Source organism: Dicentrarchus labrax, unplaced genomic scaffold (genome assembly GCF_905237075.1).
Source record: "Dicentrarchus labrax unplaced genomic scaffold, dlabrax2021, whole genome shotgun sequence".
Lineage (NCBI taxonomy): Eukaryota > Metazoa > Chordata > Actinopteri > Moronidae > Dicentrarchus > Dicentrarchus labrax.
This window is the reverse complement of record NW_026136721.1, coordinates 2491630-2512128: the sequence shown is the minus strand read 5'-3', so window position 1 is coordinate 2512128 and position 20499 is coordinate 2491630. Positions and strand designations below refer to the sequence as shown.

The 20499-nt window shown below is 39.7% G+C and overlaps 3 protein-coding genes across 5 annotated transcripts in view; 2 read left to right on the top strand and 1 right to left on the bottom strand.

The window, feature by feature from the left end:
- LOC127354934 (uncharacterized) overlaps positions 1-1371 on the top strand; it is an 8153-nt gene extending 6782 nt beyond the window's left edge. Inside the window, exons 2-5 of the mRNA XM_051385315.1 lie at positions 1-101; positions 221-286; positions 544-645; positions 744-1371. The exon at positions 1-101 is cut by the window's left edge and continues 244 nt beyond it. Of these exons, the coding sequence (XP_051241275.1) occupies positions 1-101; positions 221-286; positions 544-645; positions 744-907 (433 nt within the window). The 3' untranslated portion in view covers positions 908-1371. The remainder of the gene's footprint in view (positions 102-220; positions 287-543; positions 646-743) is intronic.
- A 3432-nt stretch (positions 1372-4803) lies between these two features.
- cdc6 (cell division cycle 6 homolog (S. cerevisiae)) lies at positions 4804-11242 on the top strand. The gene is given in 11 exon segments (XM_051385015.1): positions 4804-5090; positions 5936-6176; positions 6576-6842; positions 6939-7138; positions 7686-7813; positions 8062-8198; positions 8615-8855; positions 8933-8994; positions 9089-9270; positions 9999-10139; positions 10878-11242. Coding segments are annotated over 10 exon segments (1680 nt in total). The 5' UTR covers positions 4804-5090; positions 5936-5947; the 3' UTR covers positions 10971-11242.
- Positions 11243-11618: 376 nt separating this feature from the next.
- ccsapa (centriole, cilia and spindle-associated protein a) lies at positions 11619-20015 on the bottom strand. Of its 3 annotated transcripts, none has more exons than XM_051385012.1 (4): positions 19861-20015; positions 18187-18589; positions 16278-16618; positions 11619-15399 (listed from the first exon to the last, which is right to left on the bottom strand). In XM_051385012.1, the coding sequence occupies exons 2-4, from the start codon at positions 18551-18553 to the stop codon at positions 15223-15225; spliced, it is 885 nt and encodes a 294-aa protein (XP_051240972.1). In that variant the 5' UTR covers positions 18554-18589; positions 19861-20015; the 3' UTR covers positions 11619-15222. The 3 variants fall into 3 exon arrangements, with proteins under 3 accessions (XP_051240972.1, XP_051240973.1, XP_051240974.1); XM_051385013.1 differs by having other exon boundaries at positions 18187-18580; XM_051385014.1 differs by lacking the exon at positions 19861-20015 and adding an exon at positions 19195-19294.
- Between the last annotated feature and the right edge of the window lie 484 nt (positions 20016-20499).

The window sequence follows — 20499 nt, the reverse complement described above, 5'->3', positions numbered from 1 at the left end:
CGGGACCCTGCTGATCTCCTCAGTACAACCGTCTGACAGCGGGCTGTACCAATGCTACATCCCAAAGCTGAAGGTTGGTTGTACCATCAACCTCACTGTCGGTAAGAGTTTAATACTTTAATTCCACAGTTATTGAATGAAACTGCAGATGATGAAGAACTTTGATGTTTCTGTCATTTGAAAATGTGCCTCAAGAGTTTGTGTATCTCATTTGAAACAGTAGAAGAAGACCAACAGAGCACAACTGGACCTCCAGAGGAAGACGTGACTGAGCCAAACAATGCCAGTAAATACATTCACTTTATTCTCTCTGAGATCTTCTGACTGTGTGAAAATGTGCTGCATTGATCTGAACATTCAATCTGATGATATTCTGACCTCTTTGGGCCTCAACCTGTTTTTGTCCACAGACTGAAGCTCACTGCCCTCAGTGTTATACAGAGCTTTCTACTTTCTTACTGTTTGTAGTAACACAGACATTTTAAAGCTGCTTTTATTTTATTCAACGTCTTTATTTTAACATCTTCTCTGATATTCTTTCAGATGTTGGGAACAGGAATGCGGCTCGTGCTCGTATCGTTACTGCTGCTGTTGTTACTCTCTACGTTCTCGTTGTTCTGGTTCTGTGGAAGTTGGGAAAGATCCGTAAGTGAAACTACAAACTACAGCTTTTTATTATCAACATTTAAAGTCGCATTTTCAGGAAAGTGATAAAGGAGGATGAAACACTTTTGTTTTCTCAGAGGATTGTATGAAGAGGCTCAGAGGGAGGACGGAGCAACATCTGGAGACGGTTTCTGACGGATCTGAAAGGAAAGAGCTGAACTCCAAATCATCAGAGGACTGCGAGGACCAGGAGACGTCTGCAGAAAACGGTTCGGGAAACATCGACTCAGAGGGGAAGTGATGGTCTTTGGTATTTACTGCACAAATTAAACCTCCATGTCAGGGACCGAGCTGGCAGGCACGAGGAGTCAAGGGTACATTTTCACAAAATAACAACAAACTAAACAACAAGAAACATCTTCTCTGTATAACGCCAGTTCCAACATTCACCACAAACATCCTCCAATATGATCACACAGCTGGATCAGTTTCAAAGGGAACCCCTTGACCTCTGACCTCAAGATGTATGAATGTAAACGGGTTCTACGGGTACCGACGAGTCTCCCATTGGCAGACGCTGTACGAGTCGTACTGACTTGAGATCCATTAAACAGCTGAACATGTTTCTATTGTCTCTTTTTAAATGTCTTTTCTCTTTTGTTGCTGCTGCGCCGTATTAACACATTTATTGTATTTGTCTGCATTTATTACAGTGTGTGTGTGTGTGTGTGTGTGTTTGTGTGTTTGTTGTTCTCTGACTGTATTTTAATGTGAAACACATCAATCAGAAATAATAAAGTCGGTTTTATGTACACAACATCACAGCATCATTGTACTGTTTCTTTCCCTTCAGCTGGTTTCTATCAGTGCAGATCATTATCACTGAATTTACTTCCTTTTAGTTATCCTATAGGGTAAAGTTACATTCATAAATACTTAATTCAATTCAATTTTCAATTCAATTTTTATTATGTATAGCGCCAATTCATAACAGAAGTTATCTCAGGACACTTTTCAAATACAGCAGGTCTAGACCGAACTCTTTAACAGTTAATTACAGAGACCCAACAGTACCACCATGAGCAAGCACTTGGCGACAGGGCAAGGAAAAACTGCCTGTTGAAAGGCAGAAACCTAGGACAGATCCTCCGGCTCTAGGTGGGTGGTCGTCTGTCTCGACCAGTTGGGGTGAGAGAGAGAGAGAGAGAGAGAGAGAGAGAGAGAGAGAGAGAGAGCGAGAGACAGACAGACAGACAGACAGGTGCACAGCAACAACAGTATTGGCAATGGCAGTCAAGCAGGACCATGGCAGGAGGCTCCACCAGGATCCATGAGAACCTGCGAGACGGAAAGCACAAGAACTCCGGGGAAGAAGTGGAGTTAGTAACATGCATTAAAGGGACATGAATGAGTGCAGAAAGAGAGAGGAAGAGAGGAGCTCAGTGCATCATGGGAAATCCCCGATAGTCTAGGCCTATAGCAGCATAACTAAGGGATGGTTCAGGACTCACCTGATCCAGCCCTAACTATAAGCTTTATCAAGAGGAATGTCTTAAGCCTACTCTTGAATGTGGTGAGGGTGTCTGCCTCCCGAACCACAACTGAAGCTGGTTCCACAGGGAGGAGCTTGGTAACTGAAGGCTCTGGCTCCTGTTCTACTTTTAGAGACTATAGGAACCACAAGTAGCCCAGCATTCAGAGAACGTAATGTTCTAGAGGGGTAATAGGGTACTATGAGCTCTTTAAGATATGAAGGGGCCTGACCATGAAGAGCTTTGTAAGTGAGGAGGAGGATTTTAAATTCAATTCTACATTTTATAGGGAGCCAATGCAGAAGCTAGTACAGGAGAGATGTGATCTCTTTTTCTAGTTCCTGTCAGTACTCGTGCTGCAGCGTTCTGAATTAATTGGAGCGTTTTAATGGACTTATTGGGGCAACCTGATAATAAAGAGTTGCAGTAATCCAGCCTTGAAGTAACAAATGCATGGATTAGTTTTTCTGCATCTGTCTCTGATAGGATGTGTCTAATTTTTCTAATATTACGTAAATGAAAGAAGGCAGTCCTAGAGGTCTGCTTTATGTGGGAGTTAAATGACAAATCCTGATCAAAGATAACTCCAAGATTCCTGACAGTGGTGCTAGAGGCCAAGTTAATGCCATCTAGAGTAACTATATCTTTAGACAATGAGTCTCTAAGGTTTTTGGGGCCAAGAACAAGAATTTTTTTTTCTGAGTTTAACATCAGAAAATTGCAGGTCATCCAGGATTTTATGTCCTTAAGACATGTTTGTAATTTAGATAATTGATTAATTTCATTGGGTTTGATTGATAGATATAACTGCGTATCATCTGCATAACAGTGAAAGTTAATGGAGTGATTCCTAATAATGTTACCTAAAGGGAGCATATATAAAGTAAATAGTATTGGTCCAAGTACAGAACCTTGTGGAACTCCATGACTAACTGTAGTATTTATTGAAGATTCATCGTTAACATGTACAAACTGCGAGCGATCTGATAAATATGACTTAAACCAGCTTAGTGCGGTTCCTTTAATGCCAATTTGATGCTCAAGTCTCTCTAAAGAATATTATGGTCAATGGTGTCAAATGCAGCACTAAGATCTAATAATACAAGTACAGAGACAAGTCCATTGTCGAAGCAATCAGAAGGTCATTATTAACTTTAACCAGAGCTGTCTCTGTGCTATGATGAACTCTAAATCCTGACTGAAAATCCTCAAATAAACTATTGTTATGTAGAAAGTCACACAACTCTTTGGCGACTACTTTCTCCAGAATCTTAGAGAGGAAGGGGAGGTTAGAGACTGGTCTATAGTTGGCTAAAACCCCTGGGTCAAGAGTGGACTTTTAAGAAGAGGTTTAATTACGGCTACTTTAAAGGACTGTGGTACATATCCTGATAATAAAGAAAGATTAATCATATCCAGTAAGAAGTGCCAATTAAGGGAACAACTTCTTTAAGCAGCCTAGTTGGGATCGGGTCTAATAGACAGGTTGATGCTTCGATGAAGAAATGATTGAAGTTAACTGATGAAGATCGATAGCAGAAAAACAGTCTAAATATATATCTAAGTTTACATTGACAGAAGTCCCTGAACTTGGAGAGCCACTGATAACTGTTGATGGCAGTTGGTGATTAATTTTCTCTCTAATAGTAATAATTTTATTATAGAAGAAGCTCATGAAGTCATTGCTACTTAAGTTTATGGGGATATGTGGCTCAATAGAGCTGTGACTCTCTGTCAGCCTGGCTACAGTGCTGAAGAGGAACCTAGGGTTATTCTTATTTTCTTCTATTAGTGCTGAGTAATAGGCTCCTCTGGCATTACGGAGGGCCTTTCTATAAATTTTAAGATTATCTTGCCAATTTGAGCGATATTCTGATAATTTGGAAGAGCGCCATTTCCTTTGAGATTTTTAGCTATTTGTTTTAACTGGCGGGTTTGGTGGTTATACCAAGGTGCTAAGTTACTAAGTTACAATTTTTATTATTTATTTTATTAATAATTATCTGTTTCAAGCATCAAGTCAATGCTACAGTTGATTTAACAGTACCTTGAATAAAATTAAGAAGATAACATAAATTATTCGAAATATTATATATATACAAACTTTTGTATATAAATATTTATATATAAGTTTTTATATATAAATATTTATATATTAGTTTATATATAAAAACATATTTTTAAACTAATATATATAAATATTTATATATAAAATAATATATAAAAATATTTGTATATAAATTAATATATATAAATATTTATATATAAATTAATATATATTTATATATTAATATTTATATATAAGTTTTTATATATAAATATTTATATATTATTTTATATATATAAACATGTAATTTTAAACTAATATATATAAATATTTATATATAAATTAATATATATTTATATATAAATATTTGTAAATATAAGTTTTTATATATAAATATTTGTATATAAATTAATATGTATTTATATATAAATATTTATATATTAGTTTATATATAAAAACATATTTTAAACTAATATAAAAATATTTATATGTATTTCTTTGTTTATATTTATAAATACAATATAATTATAATACAAATATTTATATATAAATGTAATTTTAGTACCGCTAATGTAACAAAACAGCTGAAGTTCCCGGGAAAATTATATTCCGCCAAAACAGCGTCGTGTTGAATCTCCCGCCACCGGCCTTCCGGATGCTTAAGAGTGACGCAACGTCCGCCTGGAACGTTCAGCCAATGAGCTTCGCGGAGGCTGCTCGTCGTCAGCCGGAGCGGACCAATCAGAGAGCAGCGGCGGGAAACACAGCTGATCGAGGAGGAGATTTCGCGCAAGTTTGAGCTCAGTGTGCGGAAGAAGACGGACCTTACAGAGGCGCAGGGAGGAATCAACGCAGAGAAAACACTTCACCGAGATCTAAGAAGATTCTTCCACGCTTCTATAAAGGTACATTAATCAATAACGAGTTATTTTAACTGTTTACAGGTGAAATATAAAGTTTATCGTAACCGGAAGAGAGTCCGTCTACTCCGGTCGGGTTGCTAGTTTGTCGTCTAAAATATCTCCATTAGCCTTTTTCTCACCTTATTTATCCACAGACTTTTACTGTATGATGATTTTCACGTTAACACGACGTGTTTTAGGTCAAACTTTATTTATATTAACGTCGATATTCACATATTTGTACGCAGACGTCACCGTTTGCTCGTCGGCCATTTGGCGCCATTTATCTGCCGCGCTGTTTTTGTTTGTTCTTTTTAATGTAAATAAAACTGTAATCTGAGGATGTAAACACTCTAACAAACGCCAGACACCTTACATTTACATCGTTTATTGACATTTTACAATTTTAGCCCGTTTAATAAACTTTAACATGAAGTTTTATTGACAACTACATTCAATTCAACTTTATTTAAACGTGGACTTTACATACAGGAGCAGCCACAATGTGTAAGGCCAGCTTTAGTTACCATAGAGGTTGTTTATTGATGTGTTGTAGAGAGTTTAATGTGGAAATAAAGCAGCTTTTATAAAGTTTTATTCTTAATAAAGTGAAAAAATACAAATACTGCTAATAAACACCAGTCCTCTTAAATCCACCAGCATTTAACACCATTTGTTATTTATGTGATCCTAAATCACGTCATTGGTTGTTTATTATAGTTTCAGAGGGCTTTATGATCTGGGGAATATTTGTTTTTCTACAGAAACAGAAGCACAAGAAGAGATATGGTCCCTCTAGGACTCCGTACTCCCACTAATAACGGATTATCTTTGCTTTTATGTTTCAGATTAAACACAAGATGCCCAGCACACGCTCCCAGGGCCGGCCTCAGCCCACGCTGGCGTTCCCTCGCCGCAAATCCTGCAGAGTTCCCGCTCGCTCCAAGACGCCACAGAGATCTCCGGCCCCGTCACCGAGCAAGCCCGAGCCCCAGAACCTCGACCAGAAGCTGACTCGGATCGGACCGCTCTCCCCGAGGTCCCCCGGCCTCCAGCCGCGACTTCCACTCAGCCCCCGGAAACGTACAGGTGAGACACTCCAGACAGGAAGACAGGTTTCTACCTGCAGCTCAATCAGCCAGTAAACAGCGTTGTTTATTCTTCTGTTGTAAGACAACGGTCCATTAAAGTCTAGAAAGTGGCTTAAAACCCGGGTGGTAGAGGACTATAGTTGTTTACAGTTCTGGCACAAATGGTTATTTTATATTTTATGTGATTTACTTTCTTGTAAAAGATCTCTTTAAATTAAAGTAGAGGTTTGATTTCTTCAAGAAAAACATGTTTTTATACGTCTGATAAACTTCCTAAAAGAACTTTGAGTTATGGTCGACATCAGGTCAAGTTACAGTCTTGCTGTCTTCGATACGAGTTTGTCCACTTTAACTTTCACCCGGAAGATTAAACACTTCCTTTATTTCATTTCTTCAGGTGACGACAACGGCTGCAACCTCGGCGCCGGCCTGCTGGGTTCTCCACCCAAACAGATCAAGCCGTCTCTGGCCTCGCCACGGAAGCTCGGCTTCGACGAGAACTCGCCGGTCTCTGCTCGCAGACGTCTGGTCCCGTCGTCGCCACGCCAACCGCTCTCGCCTGCCGCCGCGTTGTCCCCGAGGCGCCAGGAAACGCCAACTGGAAGCCCGGCCAAACACCAAAACTCTGAGAAGAAGCCGCCGGTTGCTCGGCTCTTTGCAGAAAGTAAGAACTCTCTCATGTGCCTGTATTCTCATTTAATGGATTAATAGTATTTAATCAGATTGATTAAACCCTCTGCTGATGTTTCTCCTCCCCCAGAGTCGAGGTTTCAGGACGTGAAGCAGGCGCTGCACACCGCCGTCCCCGAGCGTCTCCTGTCCCGGGAGACAGAGCGAGCGTCCATTCGCTCTTTCCTGGAGGATAAAGTCCTGCAGCGTCTCCCCGGCAGCCTCTACATCTCCGGAGCACCGGGGACCGGCAAGACCGCCTGCTTCAACTGTGTGCTGCAGGAGATGAAGGTGCTTTAACTGTGTGTGTGTCTGTGTGTGTGTTTCAGAGTGAAGGTATTTGTATAATGTGTAGAGCTATAGTGACATCTAGTGGAGAGTTTGTGTCACTGCAGAAAGGTTTGATTTTATTTGTACTCTACTTTATTATTTACATTAATGCAGCTTTTAGGTTAAAATGTTTTAGATGCACATTATGTTACGTCTCTCTGTAGCTTCCCCTCCTTTATTTTCGTGCTTTCTTGCACAGAAATCACATTACGATGCCCCACAAATGAACTCAAACTGTATTAATTAAGGAGAAAAACGATAATATCAATAAAAATTAAAGGCTAAATGCTTAAATATAACAGTAGGCAAAGAAAATTGTCGTCTACTGAACATTTGAAATAGATAAACACATTTAGATTCACAAAATGAATCTTATATCCCTTCAACCATCGTCTGTTCCGACTATATTTAACGTTTGTTCATCCATAAATACCAAAAAAAAACCATTTTCACAATCTTAGAACTCAAAGTGTCTTTTTGTTTACGTTGTAATCTTCCGTCCCATCAGGCCGAGCTGTCGTCGGTACAGACGGTGGTGGTGAACTGTATGAGTCTGCGGAGCTCCCACGCCATCTTCCCGCTGCTCGCCGACAAGCTGAGAGCGCCGGGCGGACAGAACGGCCTGCAGAGGTTCCTGTCGGCCCTGGCTGTTTTTTTTTGGCCCGTTTGCTGTTGAGTAAACCCAGTTCCCACACAACTGGATTAGAGGGTTTTCCAGTCATTGAAACACCTGGAAATTGATTTAAAATGACCAAATATCCTGGAAATAATTTTGATTTTAGCCCCTCTAAAGACTTAGATACAAACTTCAGCGTTTGTTTGCTTCGTATGATTTTGTTGTCTCTTCTGGGGTTGAGAACCTTTGTGGGTTTTAGACTTGAGAGATTCTGACTCGGTCCGTCTTTCCTCCTCAGGCTTCTCGTTCTGGATGAGATGGACCAGCTGGACAGTAAATCCCAGGACGTCCTCTACACCATCTTTGAATGGCCGTACCTGCCAAAGTCTCGCCTCTGTCTCGTCGGTAAGAGCTTTACAAACACACACACACACACGTAACAGCAGGAGTAACGTCTGTGTTTTGTATGATTGTTAATCTGTCAATAGTTGAGGTCACGGAAAAAACAATAACAAATAAATATTGTTTATTTTCGGTATTTCTGAAAATGTTTTTAAGGTAATTCTGACTAAATGGAAATAAAATAATAAAGAGGACAAACATCAGACATTGACTCATTAAAAGTGGGACTGCAATGATTTGATTTAGTACATCAGTGGAAGACAAGTTATTGTTTCTTTTATGTTTTCGAGGGTTTGAACAGACTCGAATTGGAAGACACTCCAATATTTTTTTTGTGTCCTGGCTCTTTGACTCATTGTTAATAAAGTGAATAACTCACCTGTTGCTCACTGACTCTGACGCCTTTGTTGTTCCCGCAGGTATCGCCAACGCTCTGGATCTGACCGACCGCATCCTTCCCCGACTGCAGGCTCGCCCTCACTGTCGCCCGCTGCTCCTAAACTTCCCCCCCTACAGCCGACAGGAGCTCGCCGCCATCGTACAGGACAGACTCGCTTCGGCGTCGGCCGAGGGCATCATGGACGCCTCGGCGGTTCAGTTCTGTGCCAGGAAAGTGTCGGCGGTGTCGGGAGACGCCAGGAAAGCTCTGGACATCTGCAGGTACGAGATCAACGGCCAAATGTCTGAAAGTGTCAAAGTGTCTTGAGGATTTGAGATTAATTTCGTTGTCTCTTCAGGAGAGCGGTCGAGGTTGTGGAGTCAGACGAGAGGAAGAAAACATCGGATCCTGAAGCTAAAGGTGAGCGCTGCCCCCCCGTCCTCCATTCACTGACTGATTTCTGTCTCCGACTCGACTCTCAACTCTAACTCTTCTTGTCCTCGGGTGCGTGCAGCGTCGCGGGTCAGCCTCCCCCAGGTGGCGCGGGTGCTGTCGGAGGTGTACGGCGACCGGATGGCGTCTCAGTGCGGCGGCGGCTCTGATGGAGAGAGTTTCCCCCTGCAGCAGAAGCTGCTGGTCTGCTGCCTGCTGCTGCTCATCCGCAACGGGAAGAGCAAAGAGATTGTCCTCGGAAAGGTGAGACGCACCAAACTGTTTGTTTACGCTGCGACTGTCTGAACCAAAGACGCTTTTAATGAAAGTAGTCTGATGATGCTGAGCAGGAGACGGGTGCATCAAAGCCAAACACTAGACACAAGACACTACAGCTGATAATTAAAAACCTGTAAGAATACGACTAAAAGCTGCTATTTCCACCAGTAAATGAGCCCGTAGATACATATTTTATGGATATTTCATAATCTATTCGATGTGTAAACAATAACAGTAGCAAACAACTGATGAACTGTAAACAGTGAACTCCATAACTGCAGGAAGTTACGCTTTTTGGATGAATTTTGAGCCAATTATTTCCAGTTATTATTGATCAGAGATGAATTTCCGTATATTTTTAAGAACTTTTTATACATTTCTGTATTTTCTTTATACTTTTTTAACAATTCTACAGATTCAATAGGCTTTTTGTAATGACAAATTCAGTGTTTTCTTCTCCCTGATTTATTATCTCTTTGGTTGTTATAACTACACACTTTATTAATGCACAGTGATTAGATATAACTAACTGTAACTAAGTTTTCCTACAAGCCAAATAGCAGTTAAACTCATCCTGTGAGCTGTTTGCACTCTCAGAGCGAGTCAAATGATTTTGGTGTGAACTGAAGTTGCTGCCGTCCAGCAGGCGGCGCTGAATCTCAATAAAACCCGAATGTAACAAGGTGGGAATCTGTTTTTTGTGTGTGTTTCAGCTCCACGAAGTTTACAGCCGTCTGTGCGCTCAGAGGCAGGTCTCTGCAGTCGGTCAGGGCGAGTGTTTGTCTCTCTGCAGTCTGCTGGAGAGTCGAGGAATCTTCGCTCTGAAGAAAGCCAAAGAGGCTCGTCTCACGAAGGTACGAAACATCATCACAGCTCTCTAATGATTGCACGGTGTAATCTCACGTTAGTCCGTTAACAACACTCACTCAGAGGTTTCCCCGAGGACTTGACTGCTTCTTTTAGAGCTGAAACAGAGTTTACACGACACAATGCGTGTAGACTGAAATTTGTTCAGCAGTAAATGAGACAGAATTACAAATATTTTGTCCTTTTTCTGTCGCCCGTCGCAGCTCTACGTGTGACTCATAAAGACCCTCACAGGGAGCGTTTTAAAGGTTTTGATCTGTCTTTTAAAGTTAGAAAAATCTTTGTGATTAAGGTTAAAAAATAAGCATAAATTATGTTTGATGTTCAACATAATCTAATGTTTCATCAAGACAATCCCTCACACGTGTCCCTCTTTTTATAAGTCCTCTGACTTTGGACATTGGCAAACATTAATTAAATAATCATGTTGAAAACATACAAAGACAAACAGAACACACAGCCAGGTTTAAGTTATCTGAGTATAGGATATTTGGGGATTTTAATAAATTTCCAGGACAGGATGGGTGAGAAACTCATTGATTACTGCGTGTATGTAAAAGAATGAACACTTATATTAACAATTAGATGTGGTGATAAATGCCTCCATCGCTGGAGTTTTCTTGACGTCTGTACCTTTTTTTTGTTTTTGAATTTTACTGTAAACTTCTACAAACTGAGAACGTTGAGGCTTTAATCTGAAATATTTATGTATTTTGTTGCTGCAGGTGTTTCTAAAGATCGAAGAGAAGGACGTTGAAAACGCTCTGAAGGATCGAACTCTGCTGGGCAGCATCCTCGCTGCGGGCCTCCCCTCCTGATCACATATTATTTTATCACTTTTTTATGTTTGAACACATGATTTATACTTTTATTCTCGTTTTTGCTGAGAAATTGTACAGTTGGTTTATTTTTTAATTCTTTTTAAATGAAAATATTTTTTCCTCCCTAATAATCCTGATGTTGAAGCTCCGGTTCGAGTTCAGTAATATTGAAGTTACATCAGTTATGAAATTAACAGCATCTGTTTCAGTTTGGAAACGTTTCGGTTTTTTTATGCTGTAAATAAACGAAATGTACAGACGTTTTAAAATCTGCTGTTTTTTGCTGTTTTTGTGTCAGAACAACAAACAAAAAGCCAACTGGTCGCTGTCACAGAACCAGTCTAAGCTGTTTGAACAAGCCTCTCTGATTGGATTAAAGGGTTAACGGTGTTACTGGGCGAGAACTTCAAGACCCAACGGACATTTTAAACCCTCCGCTCTCTGAAAAAGACGTCACATTTTATTCACGCAGGCTGGTTTTCCTCCTGCAGGCTGCTCAAACGTTTGTTCTTGACTTTAAATGTTAGAAAAATGACACATAAACCACCAACAGATGACTCTTTTCATCTGAGTTAAGTGAAATTAGGTTGAGAAATTGATTTTATTCCATATTTAAACAATAACAGGAGAGTAAAGAGGCAAATATAAATATTCAAATATTTATTTATTCACAGCAAAGTGGATGAAAATATAGACTTGTGCACGTTTTCAAATACAAAGACTCAAAAACAAATGTAAACGAGGTTGAAAATGATTAAATATTCAAACGTATGATTCACATTTCATATCTTCAGATAAAACAGCAAGCAGATAAAAGTCACTTTCTCCAGCGCCGCTTACGTAAAATAGCTTATTTATTTTAGTTGGTTTTTTTTAGCTTAAATACGAGATTTTCTGCTCGACAACAGATCAAATACTTTCCTGTGATTGTCTGAATGTTCTGAGAAATAAATCTAAACACCACAAACAGAGAAACCATTCAAACCACTTCAACTTCAGCACAGTTTCATCTGCACAACGTCAGCTTCTTTCTACCTGAGACATTTTCTCAAAGTCTTCTTATTATCACGTTACAATACGATATAAGTTTTGCGAGGTTGTTTGAAAGATGAGGTCTCACGGTTATTTCTAAACGCAGAAATCTCTTTAAAATATAATTCAAATGCTCTCATATACCCATCGCAGCCTCCTTTTAACCCCAAACGTCGTTCAAACTCTAAATCTCAGCTGAAAGACGATAACGAGGCTGAATTTTGGAGGCGAAATGATGAAACATCTAAAATAGTGAGAAATAAATAAATAGTTGTGCACATTCAGAGTGACGAGGTTCAGCCGGTGTTAAAAAAAACAATCAGTTTTTAAAGTTTATCGTGAACGTTAGCCCTCGGTGTCAGTGTCACGGGACGCGACGATGACATCGCCGTGTGTTTACAATCTTTAATTACGACAAAAAAGACTTTTAATTTTTTTTTAAATATATAAACAACAAACTGAAACTAATTTCAGGGTTTTAAGCTGAAAAATGTGATAAATGTTTATTTTACAGATCAATATAACTCACAAGTTCTTTTATTTTGGAGTAAATTATTGATACGGCTCAACTTCAAGCCAATTAAATACTCATTCATTTTTTCACTGTTTTACACCCAGCACATTCATTTCTACACAAATTATATTTTTGTTTATTAGAACTGGAAACGAAACCACCGAAATACTAAATTTGTGAAATAAAACGTCATTAAAACACCTAAAATCCTGTTTTGTGATCAATTTAGTGAGTTCATGACGTCTTTAAAAAGCTCCAGTGTGCAACCTTCAGGAGGATTTATAGGCAGAATATAATATTAACAGGTGTGTTTTCATTAGAGTATAATCATTGTTGTGTTTTCTATCATATTTCATGGATATTTTATATAATATATCTGATTAACTGCACAATGAACCCAAACAGTGAACACGATAACAGGAAGTTTGTGTAAAACGAGCGATTTTGGATGAATTTTGATTGATTATTTCCAGTGAATATTGATCGGAGATGAGTTTTTCCTGATATTCTCTGTCTGTATTGTGTATTTTTATGTTTTTAACAGTCTAAGCAAACAATTTCATTCAGTTTCCTTCTCAGAAATTAACAAAATGCCGAGATATCAGTGGTCCTTTAAGAACCGCTGCACTTATGTCACATTTTATGCTTTAAATGGTCCCTCTGCTCTTTCCCCTGAACGTTTGTTTCAGAAAAGCTTATTAATGTGTTTATTTATTCGCCTCCCGATAAAGAAAACTGCAGGATTTCAAGATTTCTGATTAAAAACAACGAAGCTTCGGCTGTTTTAATCAACATTAATTAAACAATATTACAGTGCTGCACAAAGTTATAATTTAAAACGTATTTAAGCTTAATCAGAAGTTAAAGAGAAGTTAAGTTTTGTATTTGTTGGTGCTACAGGTGAATTAAAGGAATATATGTTTAATGTATGCAGATTATTTGGGATTAAGATCAATATAAAGCAGAAGCTGCATCTCGAAGTGCAAAAACAAACTTAAATCTGACATTATTATAAAGGTAGCACAGCTTAAATATAGATTTGTACTCTGAAAATATCTTAAATTCTAATTTTATTTGATAAATCTTGTGTTTCTAATGTAGTTTACTCTCATCTAAAAAGTCAAATCTGTAGATCCAAAGCACTCAGATATCAAAAATACTCCAGTTTGGTCCTTTTGTTGTTTCCTGCTGCCTCTGATTCAAAAGTTATAAACACACAGCTGCCTTTGAGAAAGAGAACTGAACTTAAATGTGTGTTAAAGATTAAAATAAAGAAACTAAAATACATTCAAACTGTGATCTGGATGTTTTTACCAAAAAAAAAAAAAGAAGAGTTTTTAATTCTCTCTGAAAGTTTGTTCATTATCTTCGACGGAGTGCTAGGGCCACACTAAGAGAAAAAAAAATGTATTTATTGGGGAAATAACGAGAATAAAGTCGTAACATTGCGAGAATAAAGTCGTAACATTACGAGAATAAAGTCGGAATATTACGAGAATAAAGTCGTAACATTGCGAGAATAAAGTCGTGACATTACGATAATAAAGTCGTAACATTGCGAGAATAAAGGCGTAACATTACGAGAATAAAGTCGTGACATTACGATAATATTGCGAGAATGAAGTCGTAATATTGCGAGAAAAAAGTCGTAATATTGCGAGAATAAAGGCGTAACATTACGAGAATAAAGTCGTGACATTACGATAATATTGCGAGAATGAAGTCGTAATATTGCGAGAAAAAAGTCGTAGTATTACAAAAATATAGTCGGAATATTGCGAGACGAAAGTCGTAACGTTATGAGAATAAAGTCGTAATATTGCGAGATGCTTTTTTCTCATTAAAACAATTTTTTTTCTTGTATTATTACATTATTCTCCTATTATTACAACTTTATTCTTGTAACATTACGACATTATTCTCGTAATTTCCCCCAAAAAATATATTTTTTTTCTTAGTCTGGCCCTAATACTCCGTCATAATTATCAAACAACAGAAACAGAAAGATACTTCAGTCCGTCACATCTGGAACTGATCGTTGTATCGCTGCTGTCGGGTGAGAAACACACTTCTTTTAAATGTTAACAGTCTCATATTAAAGTCTGAACCTCATCTGGATGCATTTTATGAGGTTAAGAGAAGTTTAAAAATAATATCAGGATGAATTATAAATCAACAAGAGTGTGTTTTTATTTCCTCCACAGCAGCGATTCACTCTAAGAAAGGTCACTGAAGCGACAAGAAAACCCGTCGTCTCGTTACTTCGTCATGATAAAAGGACGCCACGTGAAGTGGGCGGGGTTACAACAGGTCGCCATTTAAAAAAGAAAATGTCGGTGATCAAAATAAAAATATTGGCTGATAAATCTCTGTCAGATGTTTAAATATTTGTCGAAATAAACTTATTTTGTATTTCTGAGTAAGCTGGTCCCTTTTCCATAAAAAAAACCCGCTGAGGCTTATGGGAAATGTAGTTTTTAGAGTCATTCAGACCAAATAAAAGAGATTAAATGTGATTGTTTCTGTTAAATTAAAGCTCTGCCCACTTTATGTTTCTGCTTTGATGAATTAACGAGACAACGGCTCTCAGGTCGCCTCTCAGCCGAACCACGGACCCCCTCGTTCCACCGTCTGGTTATCGGCTCTCCCGTAACGGTTTCAGGGGTTTCTCTCGGAGGGGGGGGGTTGCTGGATCCCCGGTCTCTACCTCAGCCGGGCGGAGAAGCAGCGCATGTACTCCGTCATCCAGCGGTCGTCCACCACCGCCAGCTGCGGCCTCATCTTCTCCAGGTCGGCGGACCGAGCCCGCCGGCGGTCCAGGTTGGAGCTCCGCTTGTCGGACTCCCGCCGGGTCTGAACGCAGGCGTCCGACGTGTTGCTCTGAGGAGGAGAAACCGGAGAGGAGGAAACAGAGAGAGAGAGAGAGAGAGAGAGAGAGAGTGGTTTTCACCGGCGTTTTATTATTAATGTTTGCAGAGTGTTTGGTGACACGGCTTCACTTCTCTGGTGTCCTGTGATCGAGATCGAGCTGCTCTGAAAAGACTCTTCCTGGTTTCTACGTTTTTACATCCCGACTGTTTTTGTAAAATTACAGAACGTCAGATTTCAGCATTAAAAATGTCTATAAAACAGAGTTGCTGCAGCGGCCCGGGTTCGAATCTGACCTGATCCCCTCTCTCTCCACCCACCTTTCCTGTCTATCTACAGCTGTCGATCAATAAAGCCATAAAAGAATAAATGTCTATAGACTTTATGTTCTCTATGTAGTTGAGTTCCTACGTTTTCCCAAATGTTTCCAACAAAGTTCAAACTCAGAGAAATCTGTCATTTTATTCAGGTAACGCTGCGTTTCACCGGTCGCCTGTCGATGGCGTCATATCCCCTTTGTGCCTGCGTCAGCGTTGTGGTTGTCTGCCAGGAGCTGTCATACATTGACTGTTTATCCAGTCTGAAGACTCATTGTTACCATCCACTGTTTATGACTTTAGTCATTTGTTTCGGAGAGGAGGAGACCTCTGTGGATCATTGGACTCCCGGTAGAAACCTCCTGAACCATGAACACTGAAGGAATCCTAACCGGGAGAAGCTGACTGCAATGACGCCAATGGTGGTGAAGACAACAACTCCCATGATCCCTCACTGCTTCACCACATCACCAAACCTCCTCTTTTGTTATTGTTTTGATGTGAGAAATTACATATTACGCTAAAACCTTTAACTAAGTTTTAAACGCGTCTTTGGCGAGAACAAACACTCACGTCATTCTGCGTCCTCCTGACCTCCGTCTGTCTCTCGGTCCAGTCCAGTCGGCTGGACGGCCGCCGGTTCTCCTTGGTGCTGATCGGCGGTTGGCTCTTCGCTCTCGGCGGTTTGCGGACGACAGCCGGTTTGTCGTCGTGGGAACTGTCGCGGTTCCCCGGCTCGGACCGAGGGGTGCGGCGGCGGTGGCGCCGCTTGGGCACCGGGTTCACCGGCTCCCCGTCAGAAGACGACGTGTCAGCGGGACCGTTGTCTGTCGCCGTGTTGTCTGAGGGTCCGCTGCCGTTTGGAGCCGCCGCCATCGAACCACCGCTGGCTTCATTCACGCCGTTTTCTACAACTGAGACACAAATTATCATTATTATCTATTATTATTAAAGATGGATTTTCTCTTCATTTTCCATCAACTTGTTGCAGCTCAGCCTTCTTTTTTATTAATTTTAGGTGTTTACATAAACGCTGTTTGATTCAGGAACATAGTTTCTGTAAATAACATCAATCTACTGTCAGTTAAACTTTACCACAATATTAACAACATGGGCTTCTCAGAGGCAGAGCGGGTCCCTTCCATCGGAAGGGTGGGGGTGGGTCCCCCCCCCCCCCCTGCCCCCACACAGCAAAATTTACCAAAAAAAAAAACCCACCCCCCCCCCCCCCCCCCCCCCCCTAGGTATATAAATATATTTAAAAATTTTTTTTTTTTTTTTTGGCATTCTCCCCACAGGGGGGTGATGGTGAAGGGGGGGAGGGGGGAGAAAAAAAAAAAAAAAATTATTGGGAGGGGAAAAAAAAAAGCAAGATAAAAAAAAAAATTTTTTTTCCACACTCATATATACAGAATACACATCACTGCTCAGATGACTCAGGTTTGTTATATTGTTAAATCTACAGCTTATAGACCTTCGAACATTCAGAGTCGGTCCCCGGACGCTCTCCTGAGACACAATAGGTCTTTTGTATCCGAGCTCGCGGTCTGAAACCGTCCTTCTGATCACTGAACCTTCAGCGCAGAAATATTTTTAGCATCAGAGTCTCCGGAGGTAAACCAGCGTCTGGCCCTCAAACTGTCAGACAGGAGCAACAAAGAAACTCCTTTTGAGGGAGCTTTGGTAGATTATCCCGGAATATTCCTGGAAACGAGACAAGAACCAGAAGAACCAGGACAAACAGTTTCTCCTTTCTCACTTCACAGCCCCGTTCTCATTCCCTCTGGTCGCCGAATACAGACACGAGCGGTGTTCAGTTACAGCTACATGGCACTAAATCCTACACACAAGGTACTTTAAATAAACGTTTTGTGCCGTTGTTTTCAAAGTGTGAAGATTAAAGTTTAATTCACATTTTTAACAGTTAATGATTATTTTTCTGTTGTTGATAATCGATAATCGTTGTTTTTTTTTTTTACAGTTTAGACTCTCGAACGTGAATATTTGCTGGTTTTCTTTATGACTGTAAATTAAATATTTAAGAAGACTTGTGACGGGAAGGTTTCAATAAGTTCTGACATTTTAGAAACAATCAATCGAGAAAACAATCAGCAGATTGATAAATAGTGAAAACAGTAATAAGAAGCAGCTCTAATATTCTATTTAATGCTCATGTATTGTGTTTCGTGGTCCCCGATATGTAAAGTTTTCTGAATGTTTGTACTTGATGAAGATTAAATTAGATACTAACAAATAGTTTTATGATCAATTAATCTGTTGTTTATTTTATTAACAAATTTAAAAAAGTATATAATATTATTATCTATAATCCTATAATATTATCTTATATTTAAATTGTTTCTTTAGTCCAAACCCCCCCAAAAATATTCAAGTTACAACAGAGAAAATCAGCTTCTGTTTATTGACTAATCAATCGATCGATTAATCATTTCACTGCCAGTCAAAGTACAGTTTTCCTCACCTGCAGCCGGTGCAGCGTCTCGGGCCGCCGCCTCACCGGCTCCCACCCCGGTCTCTCCATCCTCCGGCGGCGGTTTCGGCCCGGGGCTGGACAGCCTCTGCTTCCCCTCCGAGGTGGGCAGCGGTGGCGGCGGCGGCGCCGGGAGGGACAGAGGGGCGATTTTGTTCCTGGACGGCCTCGGCGTGGACCAGCCGCTGGAGTCCGAGACGCTGTCCCAACCCTCCCAGAACCAGGGCTTGTGGGAATGCTCCATCACCCGCCGGGTCAGACGATACTTCAGAGAGTCCTCGTAGCATTTGGAGAACGTCTCCCATTTGGGATCCCTGAACTTCTTCATGTACTCCGTCCGGATTTTCTTGGTCACCATGGTTCTCGTTATTGATCTCGTCTGGTTCTGTAAACGCTGACAGAGAAAGGAAATTAATTTAAAGTAAAATACTCAACAGGATCGCTCAATGTATTAAATTTAACATGTTGATGCAAAAACTCTCATTTAAAAACCTCTCAGTCAGACTTTTAAAGACCTTTTTCTTTTAGTAATTTAAGACATATTTTACATTCTTACAGGTAAAAACTGTTTTTAGTATATGAAAGAAAATCAGCAGCTGTTGTTTCTGTATGTTTTTAATATTTTAAAGTCAGTTAAATAAATAAATGAAAGAGCTGGAGCTCGTTTTGAAACATTTTCTGCAACAAATGATTATTTTCATTATAGATTCATCTGCTAGTCGTAGTTGTTAGGGTAAACTATTACAAATACATTCAAATTATTACAATTATTAAAAGAAAAAGCAGCAAATATCCACATTTGAACCCCCCCCAATTAATCGTTTAATTGATACTTTTTAAATAAAACATCACATTTTAATAACAATAATAATATATTTTGTAAACAAATCTCAATGCAGTGAAGTATAAAGCACAATATTTGAGATGATCTTATACACTCCACCACTCCTGCTAATACTACTAATTAATTGATTTGTAGGTTTTCTGATAGTGATCTACCTGCAGCTCGTGATGACGTGCCTCTGCCAGGTGTGGTCTACCTGTAAGCCCCGCCCACCTGCCCCCATCCACAGCAGATTACACTGCAGGAGGAGGATTGAGGCTCATTACTACTGACTGTACTACAACTGCTCATACTAACACAACCAATAACAGACCATCTATCCCCGCCTACACACATATTTTCCCATTTATTTCTTTTTAAAATATAAAATATTTGTTTTTTCTTCAGTGTAAATCACCTACATTAAATATTAATTCATCTGACCTGGCCTACATTTGATCCGAGGATAAAACTGGGGGAATATGACGCATCAATTTGCCGTCAAACACCTGATTATTGATGATTTATTGGTGTTTTTTTTCTCCTTCACAATAACAGAAATATGCTCTTGTTTTGAAGGATTTCCTCAGTCACACCCTCACACACACACACACACACACACACACACACACACATTTACACACCATAAAAACACCATAAAAACACCAGTTTGTGTCCGTTAAAAGTGAATAAATGTCATTAAATGAGTTTTAAAGATGACCGAGTGAAGACGGTATTCACAGCTCCGTTAAGCCCCGGTTATAAACACGGTGGGGGGGTGGGGGGGGGGTTTAAATCGAGGCTAACGGTCGGATATTAACGTCACAAACTGCCGTACTCACCCAGACCTCCTTCCAGAGGGGTCCGGTCTGATGTTTAACCCCAGTAGGTCCGCTTCGGTCCGGCGGTCAGTCCACCAGCATCGTCCCGCAGCTCGGACACCGACTGCGGAGCTACAGGAGCTAAAAGCTAACGGCACGCAGCTTCCGGCTCACACCTTCAAAATAAAACCACAAAAGCATTTCAGAATCTGTCTCCCAATAAACTCTTAATCTTATTTTTTCTATTTGTGTCATAGCTTCTTTTGTTTTATATTCTAATTGTATTTAATGTGTATTTTTCTTATCTTTTGTGTTGTATCTTATTTTATTAGATTAGTTTAGATTCAGCTTTATTGTGATTGCACAAAAGTACAAGGCCACCAAATGCAGTTAAATGTGCATTAATATGTACAGGGATTTATTTAAAAAATAACATTATTTTCTTTACATACAATAGTGTAAAATTAGTTCATAAAAGATTCGAGATCATAAAAATACATCACTGAATTAAAGCATTGATTCCAAATCACATCACATATTTTAATTCTGAGCTTCACAAACACAAACACCCGCTTTCCTCGAGTGTCTCATTATAATAATAATATAATAATATAATATTTAAACCGTATAATTCGTCATAACCTGTGTCTTATTGTGAAA